This window comes from Polyodon spathula, chromosome 38 (genome assembly GCF_017654505.1).
Source record: "Polyodon spathula isolate WHYD16114869_AA chromosome 38, ASM1765450v1, whole genome shotgun sequence".
Taxonomy (NCBI): domain Eukaryota; kingdom Metazoa; phylum Chordata; class Actinopteri; order Acipenseriformes; family Polyodontidae; genus Polyodon; species Polyodon spathula.
Window position 1 is genome coordinate 2,845,181 of NC_054571.1, and position 18,382 is coordinate 2,863,562.

General features: G+C 43.6%; 1 protein-coding gene across 1 annotated transcript in view; it reads right to left on the minus strand.

Annotated features, from left to right (window-relative positions):
- Positions 1 to 8,304: 8,304 nt before the first annotated feature.
- Positions 8,305 to 18,382, minus strand: part of LOC121304497 (dynamin-2-like) — a 28,266-nt gene continuing 18,188 nt past the window's right edge. Inside the window, exons 6-11 of the mRNA XM_041235661.1 lie at positions 18,109 to 18,218; positions 16,704 to 16,815; positions 15,923 to 16,087; positions 15,346 to 15,572; positions 14,880 to 15,122; positions 8,305 to 11,079 (exon numbers count right to left, since the gene is read on the minus strand). Of these exons, the coding sequence (XP_041091595.1) occupies positions 11,010 to 11,079; positions 14,880 to 15,122; positions 15,346 to 15,572; positions 15,923 to 16,087; positions 16,704 to 16,815; positions 18,109 to 18,218 (927 nt within the window). The 3' untranslated portion in view covers positions 8,305 to 11,009. The remainder of the gene's footprint in view (positions 11,080 to 14,879; positions 15,123 to 15,345; positions 15,573 to 15,922; positions 16,088 to 16,703; positions 16,816 to 18,108; positions 18,219 to 18,382) is intronic.

The following is an 18,382-nucleotide window of genomic DNA, read 5'->3' on the forward strand; positions in this document are numbered from 1 at the left end:
TTTATTTTCACACGCGCTGTTTAAAATATTTTTTTTCCAGAGTAAAACAGGTTTAAAAGGCATTGAGTCACAAAAGGACACTCAGTACTGTATCTCCATCCAAGTCCCACCCCTTGTTCGCTGTATTTTTCACATACCTCTTTATAGACGTGCGCACTGATAAATCCTCTCCTGATCACTCGTTTTATCACCAAACTCCTCAATAATGCGATCCGAGTCATTACTTTATTGCTATAACATCTCAAAAAGCTCTGAAAATGTCTGTGATTTTCTCTGAGCGCTGGATGCAGAAGCAGCTCTCTCCTTTGTTATGTCTGTTTTATCTCTGTAGTGCAGGGTGGGGGGCTATGAGATACGCCCTTGTTTCGGCTCCTGTCGGTCTCACTCGGCCATTGAAAGGTTTTCTCTGCTTTTTCTGGAGAAAAAACGACTTGAGACCTGTGCTTGAGGTCTTTTGGATGATTTTGGACAGGAAAGGGAAAATTGTACTATGGGCCTGGTCCCACACAGGGCAGCAAAGGGTTAAGAGAATAGTCCAGTTTCTGTTGAATTGTGAAATGTCTTCTCGGAGGAGTGTGGCTCAGTTTGCAGGTACTCTTGTATTTTAGCTTGTAGTTTGTGGAGGGAGGTGTAGATTTAAGCCAGTGTTTGTACTGTGAAAATACCTATGTCATATTTTGACAAGTTTTATATTGTCACACGTGCTCAAGCAAATCGCAGGTTGCTTGAGTGGACTGCATGTTGTAGATTTCTAGAATCGGCACTCACCTCTACGTGGGGTCAGGCTGTCCCTCTATAAGCTTGTGCTGGTTTTTGCTGGACCCGGAAGAGATCTGCCTCCTTGTTTGCACCCTAACCCTCAGAATGACAGCAGAGGCAGGTCACTGAAGGAGGAAGGGTCACTCCTTACACACGAGCATCAGCTGGCAAAGGGAGAGAACTCGCTGTCCAGTACAAAAGCGACTTTTACACAGAAAAAAACTTTCATTTTCTTACCCGTCTACCTGTTCAATCGAGCATCGTAATACTTAAACCAGAGAATCAGTACCGCTTACAGCGGGGTTTCCCAGTACTGGTCCTGGGGACCCCCTGTGGCTGCTGGTTTTCACTGCAACTGACCTCTCAATTACTGAACTAGACCCTTCATTGAAATGAGTTTGCTTAATTAGACCTTTTTAATTGTTTTCAGCTCCTAAAACAGCTGCAGATTTCAAGTTATAAAACAATACGGCCAACTTGAACTCTGCCACTGTTTAAAAGCTGAAAACAATTACAAATGTCTAAGCAGATGATCGGCTCAATCAAGGGCCTAGTTCAGTAATTCAGAGCCCAGCTGGAATGAAAGGCAGCAGACACTGTGGGTCCCCGGGACCAGGGTTCAAACCCACTGGCTTGTAGTAATGTGTTCCATTTCTCTCATCCACATACTACTGAGTCTTTAGAAACAAATCCGCAGAGTTTATACAAAACTGCACGGGGTTCGGAGGAATCCACGCTTCAGCATCTCTGATCCTGAATGTAAACCCTCAGCCCCTTTCCCGCTGGGTTAGCATGCGGACCGCAGGGTTAATGAAGCAGTTCCTCAGGCAGCTTGGATTGTGCAGAAAACAGGCAGCTGACTCGATGCTTTCAGTGATCAAAATGAAGAGGAACAACGTGTGACTGGTGTGTGTGTGTGTGTGTGTGTGTGTGTGTGTTTTTTTTTTTTTTTTTTTTTTTTAAACTGTGTGCTGTGTCCGAGTGAAACCAAGAGCTTCCAAATTGATCCAGTGTCTTTAAAATCCAGCTCATCAGAATTAAAACAAACAAACAAACAAAACACGTCACTGTTTTTATATCTGCAATGCGTTGCTCCTCAACTAGGTTGGATCAGACTCAAATCATTTCAAAAACAGCGCCTCCAGCAACTTGAGCGACCTGCATGCCTGCAGCTGAAACTTTTTGTGTGTGTGTTTTGTTTTGTTGTGAGGGTCGGGGTGGTGATAAGAGGTTTACTTTTCTATAAAGTCGTTTTTAAAGTTGAATGATTTTGTTTGTTTTTAAATAGCAGGTGCATTTTATATTGTATAGTGTATCGGTTCTACTGCCCTCTAGAGGGCAGACGGGGTAGTTCATTCGTCTGTCTGGTAGATTAAAAATGCAGTTAAATCATAATGCTGTAACCCTGCAGAAGAATCATACTGTGACTGCCCTGTGTGTACAGACTGCATTGTATGGAAAGTCTAGTTAACGAAATAATAGGCTGAATAATGACAGGAGATTCTTAAATACGTCGTTCTGTCTATTTTTTTGTTTGGCCAACCTTGTGTGTACTTTTAAGACCAACAATAAAATGTTTTGCTGACGTAGCGCTGGCCTGTTTGCCTTTCTGTCTGACGATGCAGTTTGCATGAACTCAGGCTCAACACATAGAAAACGGAGCTTGATCATCACTGGAGGAAAAAAAAACCACCAAGACATGGATCATATTTAGGGTTCAGTGTCTTGTTTATTATCGAGGCTTCATAAACGCGTCTGAAGGGCTCTATTTGCAGAATTAACAGTCGCACTTAGACTTGACTTACATGGAAAATGTTCAATAACAGGTAGATGCCCGTTCAAAGTTCTTCAAAAAAATAAAAAAATAATAAAATGACAAACGTGGCCCGTCCTCAGATGAAGAGAATGGGTCCAAGACAGAGACGAGCTGATCCAGCGCACAAAGATACAGAGGCTCCTGGGAATCACTCAGGGATAACAGAATCACAACGACCGGCTATTAGATTGTAGCCAAATGCAATCCGAAACGTTTCTGTAAGGCCAGGGGTGCGTGATAAGAGATTGGTGCAAAACCGAGGCAGTTATCGTGTGTGTGTGTGTCAGACAGACAGACAGACAGACTGATAAGAGCCACGTATCGTTGATCAACAATCAAGTCAAATATATAGAGGATTTGCATTAAATAGCACGTGAATAACAAACACGTTTTACACCATACAAAAAAAGAAGAAAGAAAAGCAAACTTTTAACAGGATACGAATTTATTGCAAAGTGTAAGATTGTAATTCATTTTGTTGTTACAGGTTTGTATTTAAATCAAAGGGGGGGGGGACAAACCCTCTGTTAGGATTTCAGGATCGGGAATGAGAAATAAATAAGGTACAAAATAAGATCATTCAAATGTGGCCCCTTTTAATTTTACACCCCCCTCCCACCCCACCCCCCCACTATCAGAAACTACAGGGGGAACAGCATTTAAGAATATTTCTGTATTTAAAAAGGATTCTTTTGACATTTAAAACCAGGGATTGCATGTATGTGTCTTTTTTTAAAGCGAGCTCTAGTATTGTTTTGCATCGAAAACCACGTCATTCTAATATCTAAGAGTCCCTTTTGAAGCAATCACTGAATAAAAGAATCTAAAAGGAATCCAGAAATATCACATAATTTTTTTTAACTGAATATAGAATACCGCATCATCCCTCATCGGCTGGGGCGCTGAGGAGCTGCGCAGTGATTCTGTATTTCCTCATTCCTTCAGGATGCAGTGGTTCTGTATTTCCTCATTCCTTCAGGATGCAGTGGTTCTGTATTTCCTCATTCCTTCAGGATGCAGTGGTTCTGTATTTCCTCATTCCTTCAGGATGCAGTGGTTCTGTATTTCCTCATTCCTTCAGGATGCAGTGGTTCTGTATTTCCTCATTCCTTCAGGATGCAGTGGTTCTGTATTTCCTCATTCCTTCAGGATGCAGTGGTTCTGTATTTCCTCATTCCTTCAGGATGCAGTGGTTCTGTATTTCCTCAGGATGCAGTGGTTCTGTATTTCCTCATTCCTTCAGGATGCAGTGGTTCTGTATTTCCTCATTCCTTCAGGATGCAGTGGTTCTGTATTTCCTCTTTCCTTCAGGATTCGTGCTTCGAAATCAGACTGGCTTTTAACTGTAACGGTTATGATGATTCAGTAAGCCCAGGTTTACACTTCAGCAGTGCTGAAGCTGCGAGGCGCACTATGCAATCTCCATGCGTCTATATATTGCTTTTACATTTCACAAGTGATCTGCATATTAAATATAACATTGCTATATATTGCTTTTGCATTTCACAAACGATCTATATATTAAAAAAAAAACAGACACCAAAGTTTAAGGATTCGTTGGAAGATCACTTCTTTACATTTTTAGCAGATATTGCGACTCTCACAAAGTCCAGCACACAAACCCCCTAATGCTGTCGTGCTAAGAGCTTATAAGTGAACAGCTTGGAGGAGGTAACGTGTCCCATACAGTACACGAGACTTCTAGGCACCTAGAGAGCTGGCTGGGATCATAAATAAGGCAGTTTTTACACAACGGGTCCTGTTTTGAAGGCACATTTTCAGAGAGCACTTAAACAGCACAACAACAAGCTCTTCTTGTTTGGAGTAGTTTTGTGCCAGTTAGCATTGTAGAGTTTGTTCCTCTCTTAAAATTAGCCTTCAAAAATAGCACCCCTGGGAGTGCGCAAAGAGTGACTTGTTAAGAAGAAAAAAGACATTTCAGCAACACGAAGTACAGAAACACCCCAGAAACCAACCGACTGTGGCTTCAGTTCAACTTGGAATGGTACAAGATAGCGAGACTTAAAAATGGAAATACAAACAAGGGTTTATTTGAGTCCTTTATCACAGCTGGGAGTGCTCAAGAGATCGGAAAAAAAGGGGGTTCAAAACGCACGGCAATGTTAGAACCCGCAGCAGGCATTCGGGTTCAACCCAACGAAGACTAAAGACGGTTAAAAAAATTAACAACCGTCGTCATGGCACCTGAGAATGACTCCCTACTGCTTCGTGTTGAAGTATTGGCTCAGGATGCTAACTTCACTCAAAACCGAGCCAAAATGAAGCTGCAAAGTTTCGTGCGCACTTGCCAAGGAGCCGGGACCTGTAACCCAACTCCATTCCGTGCTGTCCTGTCTTCATCCGCGGTGCTGTTTGCGAATCACCCTGGAGAGGAGGAGGAGAGTTTGGACAAACGCGTTGGAAAGCTCAGCTTCGCGTTACAGAAACAGTGACAGCTTTTGTCTGAGTGGAACGAGCAAGAGATTCTGATTTTTAAGGTCCAAAACCAAAAAAAAAAAAAAAAAAAAACAAAAAAAACTTAAAAAAAAAAAAAAAAAAAATTAAAAAAATTATTTGGTCAAAGGTATTTTTCCCTCCATGGAAAAAAAAAAGACTACTTAAAGATGGAAAAGTTGCATAGCCTCTAGCCAGCCTCTCCTATTTCAAAAGCATTACCTTTATGCGATTATTGTAAGAGCACAAATAAAAGCCGTCACTCCTCCCCCCACCTCTGCTCCTAAATCTCTCAGTAGTTTTGTTGCCCAATACATTCATGCCTACAAGTGAGCAGAAATTAAATGCTTCTGATGAAACCGGTTTCAGTTTCAGTGCACGCTTTACAATGCTCGCCTCTGCTTTGCTGCGGGAAAGTTTTCTAAAGGCTGCATACTGCCCGCTGGTAAAAACAGGAGGCTGCAGTATCTCACAATATTTATTTATTTTGGTTTTAATTGAACTTCCAATTGTTTTGCATCAATGGGCATTAGCGTGCACGCATGCCCAAGTCGTGGGCCAGACACGCGGAAAAGGCTGCGGGTCTCCTTTGCAGAGCAATAGATGCGTGTCTCTCTCTCTTCCCCCCAGGGAGCGGGAGTGGGGTGTGCCGCAGGGCTGGCTCTCATTGGTGGTTGGGTCTGCCTCGATTGTTAGGTGGTCGTCTGTATGCATCAACAAAAAAAAAATAAGAGAAACAAAAACACATTCATTTATCTTTTCCAGGAAAAGCCCAGAGGAGTCCAGCTTTCATTCGGAGATGAACACTGTGCTTACTAACTGCGTGGTGTGCGAGTCCCGGTCTGATTGAGATCAGGCGAGTCAATGTTATCAAGCAGAAACCAGCCCATAGGAACGGGCCAGTAGGTACACACACACACACACACACACACACACACACACACACACACACTACCCTGCTAACAGATAGGAGTCGGTCCAGATCAAGCGCTTTGATGAGCGTCGGGTGCAGTGGCCGCTAGGGGGCGCTAAAACGCGGCGTTGCAATAACAGGAAAAATTCTTCAACAGTAACACCGTTAGGTTTAGGGGTTGAGATTTGGTTTAGGGGTACGGGGTCAATTTAGGGGTTAGGAGGCTAGTAGGTACCTACTGGCCCGTTCATTTGGGATGATTTGTGCTTGATTGAATTGAATTGACTGTTCTCAGTGAGGTAGGGGGGTGAAGCCCGTTTGTACCAATCTGGTGATCAACTTCGGACCCGGAAAACATAATGAAAGCGCCTCTCTAGTTTGTTTGGGGACGAGAAAGGGCAGAACCCGACAGCTGCGTGTCACAACGCGCACACGCCTGCGTTCAGCTGCGGCTCCTTTGGGACGCGGCCACACGCGTCTCCCGTGTACCGGTTACCGGGGATCTTTGCCTGCAGTTTGATCTGGAACTTGCTTTCTGATTTTACCCGCGTCATGGTTTCAGTTTTGTCGAATCAGTTTGTCTCCATCCCTGTGGAACACATTGCCACCCGGCGGCGTAAAGCTGTAACTGCACCACAAGGACGGGGATTCTGACGTGATCTGCAGCCACATTTATAAACGAGCAGCGCTCATGAAACTGACTCCATTGCGGCTCCGCACAGAGCCGGCGCTGTGCGATCAGCCATCAGGCAGCGGGGTCCGAAAGGGCGGACACTGGGAGGCAGTGTCCCGATCCGCTCTACTGCAAAAGCGCTGAGCCCAAGAGAGGACTCGACACCCGCGTTAAACATGCAAGGACCGCAATGCCATCTAGCTATCGATCGATCGAGCTATCGATCTGGCTGTCTATCGCCAGTTCTGTGCAGCCCGGTTTCAAAAATTTAAAATGAAGCATGCATATATATATATATATATATATATATATATATATATATATATATATATATATATATATATATATATATATATATTGATCATTAGTGATGATCACCGTATATCAGCTGGCAAACCGATAGGAAATACAGTAAAACACCATTCCAGCGTTTAGAACTACGAGACTCCCAGGTTCAAAACACAAATATTGTCCAATTCAAAAGTAAAATGCTTTGTATTAAAATATATCACGGTCGCTTTCTCAAAATCTTTTGTTGTTTTTGTCTTGTGGTGATAAATTATAAGAGAGTTCCAATTTCCACCGTGCCCCCCCCCCTTTACCTTGCTGTTTACAGTCACCTCCTTCCACACGCAGTTCGGTTCAGCTCTGCTAAAGTCTGCTCGGATTCACTGTGCTGGCAATACACCAGCTGTGCACTAGAGGGTGCTGGCGCTCACTCACAGAACAGCATAAAGAACCAGGTCAACAGAAACCGTGCACTTTCGTCCTTCTAACTGGGGACTCCGTGCAGAGCTACCACATAACGGCTGGTGCTGATTGTGATGCCTGAACTCGTACACAGATCCGAGGGAGACGCACTGAAGGGAAGGAGAAACAAAAAGGGGAGACACCGTCCACCAGAGAGACATTCCCTTTTATTGTATATGGTTTATTAATAGCTACAGAGGCACTTACAGGATTATTCAAACAGAGACACCTGCGAAAGATTTCAAATCAAAACACACACAGTGAGGAAACAGAGGGAGAGAGGGACAGGACAGGACTGGGGGGGGGGGGGGGGCGATCTTGCCACAGAAAGAATACCCGGGGGAAGGGGGGGTGCTAGTCACTCGAGTTTAGTTACAAGATATTTTTATATTTTATTATCTCCACGGTCAGTAAACAGCAAGGCCAGTCCTCGGTGCGTTTGTGATCAGAGCAGAAGGCAATGCAGCTTTCCACCTGCACTTCTCTGTAGAAACTGGGCTTTGGGCGTGAACTAGGGGTGGGTGAGGTTTTTAAACGTTTCAAAATTTCATCTAAGAGGTTCTGAAAAACATGCCGGTCAGGTGTAGGAATCGTCCTTGCATAGCGCTAAGCGTACAGACCAATTCATTTCATATCTAGCGCTAAGCGTACAGACCAATTCATTTCATATCTAGCGCTAAGCGTACAGACCAATTCATTTCATATCTAGCGCTAAGCGTACAGACCAATTCATTTCATATCTAGCGCTAAGCGTACAGACCAATTCATTTCATATCTAGCGCTAAGCGTACAGACCAATTCATTTCATATCTAGCGCTAAGCGTACAGACCAATTCATTGCATATCTACTGTTTCTTCACCATCTTACGAACATTGATAAAATTGACTGATTAAATTGATTACAATTTAAATGTGTGTGTGTGTGTTTTTTTTTTTTTCATTTCCTAGACGTTTTGAATTTAGGGTTTGACAATTTAAAAGCACAATGTGCTGGGTATTTTTTTTAGTTGTTTTGTTTTCAGTGTTTTTTTTTTTTTTTTTAATAAAAAGGTTATTCATCTTTTTCAGGCAGTCCAGAATTTCAGCTCGCTCTGTCAATACTAGGATACTTTTCCTGATCTCCCGGTTTTCCCATTTTGGAATCCACTGTGGCAAGACCCTTTCCCCGGTCCCCCGGAATACAATCCTTACACTTTCAGATCTGAATGCTGTTCATTACTCATTTACTCCAATCATAAAGAAAAAATAATTCTCTGGTTATAAATAATCAAGAGAGAGTAAAATAATTTTAATATATGCCAGACATAACATGGTTTTAGCCCCCACCCCCCACCCCCCTTGTTTTAAATGCATTGTTATTTTGCTACAGAATTGTTTGGAAAAATAAATCTGATCCTTCTAGTGGTTTTCGTTTGTGTGTGACTTCTACAACCCCCCCACCCCACCCCACCGCCCTGAATAAATCTCTTTCCAAAGCAGTCTTGTGCCTGAGTGATCGCTATAGACAGCTAACTTGATTAATGCTGCATTTGGGATTAAGAAAATACCCTCAACTCTAAGAGGTCGTTATCATGTCAAGCAAAAAAAAAAAATACATTAGATGCATATGTATTGCATAAAAAGCAGCCCTTGATAATATGTAGGTTTTATTTCTGCCCAAAAGTTAAAAATCATAAATTTTAGGACACAAACAAACAACCTGTACGTCACACATTTCAGAAACACGAAAGGAAATTCAAACAGGAGTTTCTTCTACACCTGGCGCTGTTGAGTGTGTGATTGACGGGTGTAAATCATTCAGATCATGATGTCACGGGCCACAAAGTGCTGGCAATTCCGTGCGGATGATGATGTCACCCCAAGAGCGGCCACACTGCGCACCTAGACAGGTCGTGACAAGCAGACAGCGCCCCCCGGTGTCACAAGGCAGCAATAACACCCTCTTTCTCACAGCTGAATGTTTAAGTTTTTTTGCTCTGGTAAGCACTGCACAATTGCAATAGCGCCTTTTACTTTGCTTGAGGTAAAAATAAAAATTCAAAGCTTTAATTTAACACCAGCTATTCTGAAAATTGAACGGAAACACAGCTACTTTTGAAAATATATACACGACTCAGCATTACATTGTTATAAAAATAGATACTGCTTGCACAATCTAAATTTGGAGTGCTGTCACATTAAGAGCGAAATGTGCTGATAAACGAAACACTATCTTCCCATTTCTCCAAGTTTACATTCCCCAAACTAAGTTTATTTTGATTTACTGTTTAATTATTAACTGAAATCATTTTAACAATAAAAAATGTACAAGTAGATTTTTAAAAGGAATTAACGAGGACAAGCAATTATCCTTTTATTAATTGAAGTTGGGTTTGCTGTCAGTCGAACTCTATGCAAACTCGCTAAATCAAGGCACAGCGTGTAAAAATATCACAAATTATTATTAAGGTACTTTCAGTGTGTTAAGAGCATGGTGCAGTTTTCAAAGCACACAACCATTAAAATGTATTATAATTATTATTATCATTATTATTATTATTATTATTACACACTAGTTGACATTTTCCATCCAGAATAGCACTATTTCAAAGGCAGCTCTCCAAAGACAGCTATATCATTTTTTTTTTTGGGGGGGGGGGGGGGGGGGGGGGGGGGGGGGGGGGGTGTTGCAGTGTTTTTTAAATTCACATCCTCAATGCAGATGCACTTTGAAAATCCACTTGACCGGAATCTCCAATTCCAAAATGGATTCCCTAAAATCGGGTTCGGTTCAGATTTCCAAAATCGTGATTCTATCAGGTGTCGATTTATGAGATGCTGGCTTCTGTGTATTTATTTATCTATTTATTTAATTAATATAGAATTCCTTAAAGCTAGAAAAAAAAAAGAGAGAAAAAAACTGGAGAAATTAATCTCATAACCTATTTTCAATTGATCAGATTAGAAAAACACAATATCAACAAGAAATGAAGGCTGCAGTTTCTAAAATGTTTTCATGTTCTATGAACAGAGAGGAGAGCTTCACAGAACCAGACAGGTTAACGCTCTCAGATTGGGGGTCGTTCTAACGAGGGCTGGCAGATGCACGCCCCAGGAGGGCCTCTTTAGAAATTCGGGCATTGCTGGCTTCCAGTTTACTTGCCCAATTCAAAAGCTCTGCACTGTTTCAGCTTCTAATGTTGGTCACAACATAATTCTTATGCTTTGCAATAGAATTACAATTCCTAAAGCTATTGTCGTTATTTACTGATTTTCACCAAGAATTCGGCCCAGCCCAAGCATCATTTCAACAAGGAAAATCCTGCTGGATGTAGGTCAATAAAAGATAGTTTTAACTTATTGCAGGGCTGGCTGCTTAGCATAACTTAGCAGTGGAGAGTTCCCTGGATTTCCACGGTTTGCATTCGCAAACAATCCAATGAGGTAAGCTGGTTTTCCACCTGGGAAAATTATTTTCCCATGGTTTTTACTTTTCATGTTTAAAAAAAAGTATGCAGCTCAAACCTCATTGACTTGTTTATGTTATAAACAAACAGTACTGATTTTAACCAGGAGGGCCGCCTGCCCCCCCCTCCCAGCTCGGCCATGGTCTGCACAGCTCTGCCTGTCTGTCTGTCTGTCTGCCTGTCTGTGTCTCCCAGTGTTTAGTCTAGTAAGGAAGGTTCTGCCGGCCGGATTATGGTTGGGCGACTGGGAGCAGCTGGAGGTCTTCGGCTGCAGAGAAATAAGAGAGTGAGAGACTGGGAGTGAACAAGAGTGAGAGCAGACACGCAGAGACACACACTAGCATACACAGACACACACACACACAGAGATGAACACATGCACACGCAGTGGAACACACACACACACACACACACACGCACGCCAACAGAAACAGCATTTTGGCCATGCTATGAATATCTTAGCTAGGGCTGTTCCTACACTCTCATGTTCCCTAGAGTAATTCCCTTTCGTGAAGTTTTTAATTAAGTATTAATTACACTGAATTCATTTGTAATAATTGCTTAAAACATGGAGGTGTTCCCTCAGCTGCCCTTGCCTACACAATCACCGAGTTCCTTAGAAAGCGGTCCTCTCCTGCAGCACACTGGTTACTAGTTTGGTGTTTTTACTGACAGCGAAAATATTCTGCCAGAGCCCAGGACAGAGGGAAGTTCACCTACAATGGGAAGTTATCTGGTATTTATTGGTATTGAATTGCATTGGAAGCTAAAAGGCAACTTTCCATGTTCCAAAATGATCACATTAATTCCTTGTTGATGCAACAGTTTAAATAATGGAGCGGTCAGTTTTCCTTTTCAGTGTTCGACGCCCTGACAGCTTCGAACTGTAGAGTCTGTTTCAAAGCTCTTTTCAAAATGTCAGCTCAACCCTTACACTATCATCTATAATAATAATAATAATAATAATAATAATAATAATAATAATAATAATAATATCATATCTCTGGGCTTTCCAGTGCTTGCCTATACTTTATTACTCTTTGCTATGCTTTTCCTATGGGACATTTTTGGAATTATTTTCTGGAAGAGAACAGTGTTATAGTTTAAAAGAAAAAAAAAAACAGTGAAAAGCAGGACGAAAAGTTTGTGTGAGAGAGAAAAAACTACTAAAACGAGGGAGAAAGTGATAACGAACCATCTTTAGCCGATATTCGAGCATTTGAAATGCCATTATCGAAACCCCAAAGCGGCATGCTAAAGCACATTAGAAAAACTTCATTGTGACAAAAACATGGGGTCTGCACCGATACTGGGCTGAACCTTGACAAGGGATCCAACAGCAGGCAGAAGCAACACCATGCCGCATGCAAACTTCACAAGAACACGTCTGCGAAGCATGCATGCACAAAAACGCGTCTGCAGAAGCATGCATGCACAAGAACGCATCTGAAGAAGCATGCATGCACAAGAACGCATCTGAAGAAGCATGCATGCACAAGAACGCATCTGCAGAAGCATGCATGCACAAGGGTTTGCAACAAGCAGCATGAAATGAGATGGAAGCAGCCGGCCCTCTCGAAACGCACTGCTCTGCTTTTCAGTAGCACAGCTGTTTAATAGACTGTTATTTACCTAGTGCTGAGGATCAAGCCCACAGCCTTCTGTGTGAGTGCGCTGTACCTGTGAGCCCGCAATAGCTGCCTGCAACAACGTAGCGCTGGGCTGTTAGTACACACTCCAGAGCAAGCACTGGGCTCTTGTACGTTTGAAACAGAGAGCGCTCAGGCCGTGTTAAATGCACAGGGAGCTAACGGAACTATTCCAGGAAATTTCACACAATTTATAAACGGCCGTCTCGTCTGACGATTATTTTTTTAATTTTTTTTTTTAATTTTACAAATCACTATTAAAAAAATAAAAAAATAAAAAAATACCATTAAAAAAATATATAGGAAAAAATTTTTTTTTTCAAATAGGTAAATGCGAGATCTACAAATTCGTGGTCAATCAGATTTACTGGAATCATTCTGTTACTTTTTATTATTTAAAAATAAAACGTCCCAAGAGAGATTTTGAAACTCCTGTTGAACTGGATTTGTCAATGCGAGACTTCACGATTACAAACTAAGTTTTCTGTTGTTCAGAAATCTCCGTAGGGTAGAGAAAAGTCTTGAAGTTTCGTGAATGAAGCCAAACAAGAGCACACTGGAGAGCATGCACGTACTCGGACAACTGAGGGATTTTTCCTATTTGAAACAACTCAAGGTGAGACCTGTGCGATAACGAGCCTTAAAAGGTGAAAAAATCTATTAAAGTCAGGGTGGAAGGGTACAGCAATGTCACGTCAAGAGATACGCTCTGCGATATACTGGCCAGGATGCATGATGATGTTGAATTCCTGATTGCAACGAGTCAGGGAGGGTATGGACCGACACAAACTACAAAACACTTCATTCTTCATTCAGGAAGCCCCTAAGCGAACTACACAGAGCTCTGTTGTGCTTGTGTCACAATACGTGCCTCTGTCGCGATACTGCGTGTAATGGCAGGATTACGACTCGGCGATCACGAATCATCCCACCCCCTGACTGAAAGTGCTTTGAAAAGGTCATTCGATCTCAGACGAAGCAGAGGCAGGGACATTCTTTCAGGGCAGCCTCACTATATATGTTTGAGACCTGGCTGGGCAATGTGGCTTCAGAACTGCTCTCAGCAAAGGCTACAGCTCTGCGGCCGTTGTATACCGGAAGTCTTGTTACGAACCGTCGGCAATAGGTCTTGTCGAGAGTCCGTTTTGCCTTTCGTGTCGTTCGTCAAGATGCACGTCAAAATTTTTTCGAAGTTTTTTTCAACATCAATCACATCCCCCCCCCCCCCCCCCCCCCCCCCCCCCCATCGGAATATCAAAGTGGAGGCAGCTTTACAGAATCACTTCAGAAATCTGACCCCACGCACTTCACAGGTTTCAAAACGTGCAGTTTTGAAATAGTTACCCCAAAACGCTGGATTTTCATTCTAAAAACAACAACTGGTACTGCGAGGGGTTAAAGAAAGTTCTCAGTTTGCACGCCTTGCTTTCAGGGAGCTACCGTTTTGCTTCCCAGGTCACTTCCTCAGTCTACCGGGCTCACGCTAAGCGAAGCATGTGAGTTGTTAGGGGAAGCAGCTGGTTGGTTAGTGGCACTGGAGGAGACTTCAGAAGTGTGACCCTAGCTGAGGCTTGAAAACACACACGTCTCTCTAACCCTCTGCAGAACCAGACGTTTTGAAATGAAAATACGGGTTTGCTACAACGTGTTTTTTTTCAAAACTGCACATTTGTTGGGACCTGTGCTGTGAATAGAAGCACAGGACAGGTCTCCGAGACCAGTCTAATTGCACGGCTTAAAGAAATTAAGACTTGTAGCTTAGAACTGAAATAATAACTGGGGAGCGGGAATGTTTAAAATCTCGTCAATACTTTAAATGCAGCACAGAAGCCAGGAGCAGAGGACATGGTTGGGTTAAGCGGCGATAGACTCCGGACAGAGGGAAGGAGGCACTTCTTCACACAGACGACCTCCTGCAGAGTGTAAGCTGTTATATGCAGAACATAAGAAACTGTACAAATGAGAGGAAGGCAGTCAGCCAATCAGCGCTCGTCCGGTTCCTAGCAGCTGATTGATCTCAAAACTTTTTCAAGTTAAAGGATCCCAGTGATTCAGCATCAACATGACTAGGTAACCCATTCCATCCCCTCACCACTCTCTGTGTGAAGAAGAGTCTCCTTCAGCAACATGACTAGGTAACCCATTCCATCCCCTCTCCACTCTCTGTGTGAAGAAGAGTCTCCTTCAGCAACATGACTAGGTAACCCATTCCATCCCCTCACCACTCTCTGTGTGAAGAAGAGTCTCCTTCCCTCTGTGTTAAGTCCACTTCATTTCCATTGTCCTCTGGTCCTGTTTTTTTTTTTCTGTGTTAGCGTTAACTTGGGTCAACCCCTTTTCAGAACAGGTCAGACAAATGGGATTGTGTTCAGCTGCAGCCACTAAAGGCAGCAGGTCTCCCGCTGAGCGCCCCTCTTACCTGGGGACCCCGGGAGGCACGCCGGGAGGGATACGGACCGGCCGGGAGGGGATCAGAGGCGGGGCGCTGAAAGGGTCCTGATTGGCTGAGCCGTAGGCGGGCTGGGGGCCAGGCCGTGAGGGGATTGGAGGAGCACCAAAGGCAGGGGTGGGGATGAGGGGCGGGCCGGGGGTGGGTCCCCTCACCGCGGGGGGGCGGCTGGGTGGCGGAACGCCCCCTGCAGGTCTGTGCTGAAGGTTCGGGCTGCAATAGAAAACAGAAAACAGAAAACATGAGAAGGGGGCAGTGAAGCGCTACACAAGACCGCTGCGGCCTCAACCACACAAAAAGGATTTTTTGTTTTTAAATTTCAGTGCAAATTTTTAACCCTTTCAGTCCTGGCCAGACCTCAGAGGAGTTCAGTTCCGATACATATTCAGTTGTTAAAAAGTATAAAACCCTTATTGAAACGAAGCAGGGGGCTGACCTGGGGTCTTTCTGCATCCAGGAGTCATCGACGGGTGGGGGGGCCGGCACGGACACGGTGGTGGTGCTGATGTCTCCGATGATCTTCAGCGACTCCTTCAGGGCGTGGTACATACGCAGCATGTCGTCTCTGCGCTGCGCCTGGTCCACGGACTCCTCCATCAAGCTGGTCTGATCCCCAGAGGAGTACAGGTACGCCAGCAGCTCAGAGTGGATGAAGTCCTTCGCCTGCAAGCGGACAGTAGAAACGGAGAATACTGAGCGATCGCTCGGGGTCTACGGTTTTTAGTTCCCCTGTCGGGGCGCGTGGTTTACTGGGACATTGACGGCTGAAGTGTGATGCTGGCTCCAGGGAACAGCTTATTCACATTCTCCCTGGTGCATCAGCACACACACACAGAGGTGGTGATGCTGGCTCCAGGGATCAGCTTATTCACAGTCTCCCTGGTGCATCAGCACACACACAGAGGTGGTGATGCTGGCTCCAGGGATCAGCTTATTCACATTCCCCTGAACCAGTGTAAGTGCACACAAAGCGAGGACCCGCCCCCAGCTCTAGGGGGCTGCAGGACACTCACGTTGTTGATCATGAGGTGCATGATGGTTTTTGGCATGAGGTCTCGGATGGACTTGTTGACGATGCCGATGTAGGAGTCCACCAGGTTGCGGATGGTCTCCACCTGCCTCTCTAGCTGGGGGTCCATTGAGAAAGTGTCGACTGGGCCCGCCTCATCGTTCTCTGCCTGCCAATCACAAAAAACAGGGCTGTGAGAAGTGACCGGAGCAAAGGCAGGTCGTCAGAACAGCTTTAAAAAAAGCTAAGAGAAAAAAAAACAAAACTGTTAATATGTCTCGTCATGCTTAAAGGCTATTGAAGATCAGCCACTGGTTAGATAAATTACAACAGACTCTATAGAGTAATAGAGTTATAATATGGACACAAAAGCAGAGCAAAGTGTAATGAAGCATAGTGAAAGCAAGGTAAAACATAGATAGTTATTGAAAACAATTGTTAAGTGTGGTAAAGCATGGTGATAAACCTGCACAACCTTGAGCACGAGACCTCATACAGACCACGTAAAAAACAGGTTTAAAAGTGTCAAATCTTTGACTGATCTCCTGGTCCCTGCAAACACAGGCATGGTCTTTGGGATGCTAGGCTTCGTTCCCTAACCGTCCCTCGAATCCAAACAGACGCTGGCAAACTTGAACTTGTTTACAAGCATCGTGTGCTTAAAATAAGCCGTCGCCTGGTTTCAGAGTGACATTCTTGTGCTTGTAAAACCAGCCGTCACGCTTGCGATGGCTTTAGAATGACAAAGTCCTTTCAATCAACTAATTAACGAAAGCCACACTTACTTGGTCCTTTTCAGGGTACACCCCGGCCCTGAGGAAAGAAGCTTTCCAGCTGTCCACGTCCTCCTGGGAATCACAAGCCAGCTCAATCTGCCGGAGATCTTTATAGACATTCCTGAAGACAAGCAGAGAGGCGATCAGAGACGCAAACACAGCCCCCCCACACCCCCCCCAAGGCATCGTGGGAAACGCTCACCGCTCGGAAACAACGGTGAGTCTTTTCAAATAAAACTGGCAGCCCCACTGTGGAAAACGCAGACACAAAAGAAAATAACCCGACATAAAATCTGAACACGAATTCAATATCTGAAGCGGCTTATTCGGTGGCAAACCATGTGTTCGCTCATTTAACACAGGGGTGTCCAATCAGTCACGGTCCTGGACTGATTCCACTCCAGGTTTTACACGTAAAATGAGCAAAGGGTTTACATAGAGGGGTTTAATTGGTTAAACAAGTTAGACCAGGGTTGGAACAAAGAACAGGAGCGGAAGAACTAACTCTGACCACCCCTGACACAACAGAACAGAACAGGCTGTGTGGTCCAATGGTTAAAGAAAGGGGCTTGTAACCAGGAGGTCCCCGGTTCAAATCCCAGCTCAGCCCCTGACTCGCTGTGTGTGACCCTGAGCGAGTCACTGAACCTCCTTGTGCTGCGTCTTTGGGGTGAGACGTTGTTGTAAGTGACTCTGCAGCTGATGCATAGTCTTGTATCTTGTAAAGCGTTTTGTGCTCCACTATGAAAGGCGCTATATAAAAATAAAGACTTATTATTGTTATTTGGGTTCACGGTCTAAAAATAGCACGATATTTATTAAAGCAGCACAAAAACAGAGCTGTCACGTTCAAAACAGATCATTCTCTCTAGTTATTATAGAAAGTATTTAAATGCCTGATTGAAAAACAATAAATTCTAAAATTACAGAATATATATATATATATTTTTTTTTTTAAGTCCACCTTTTTAAATGAGATTCTATTTTTACTAATCAGTGAATTATCAAACCAACTCTAAATATCAATACATGCAAAAAAATAAAATAAACATTTGCTATTGTATTGCACTGTGATATAATGTACTGTATTGTATTGTACTGTACTGAATTGCATTGCACTGTGATGTATTGTGATTTATTGCATTGTGATGTATTGCATTGAGATGTATTGGATTGTATTGGACTGTATTGTGATGTATTGCATGGAGGTGTATTGTGATGTTCTGTACTGAATTGCATTGCATTATGATGTATTGCATTAAGATGCATTGTATTGTGTTGTACTGCATTGAGGTGTATTGCATTGCATTGTATTGTATTGTATTGTATTGCACTGCACTGTGTTGCATTGAGGTGTATTGCATTGCATTGCATTGTATTGTACTGTATTGCACTGCACTGTGTTGCATTGTACCTCTGCTCAGTGTTAAAGATTGCGAAGATGTGTTTGGTTGACATGAACCCTTTCTCCACGTCTCGGATTTTCAGGTTGTCCAGCGGCAGCATGTACTTCTTCTCTTTCTCCTGGTGAGGCACACAAACACAGACAGCAGGGTCACTAACACTGGGAGGGATACCAGCAGCTGGGATCACACAGCACCGACCCCAGCAACACCCACACTGACAGCTCGGCCACAGGGTTTGCATCACCCGACGCAATCAACCAATCTTACCTCACCAAGCCCAAT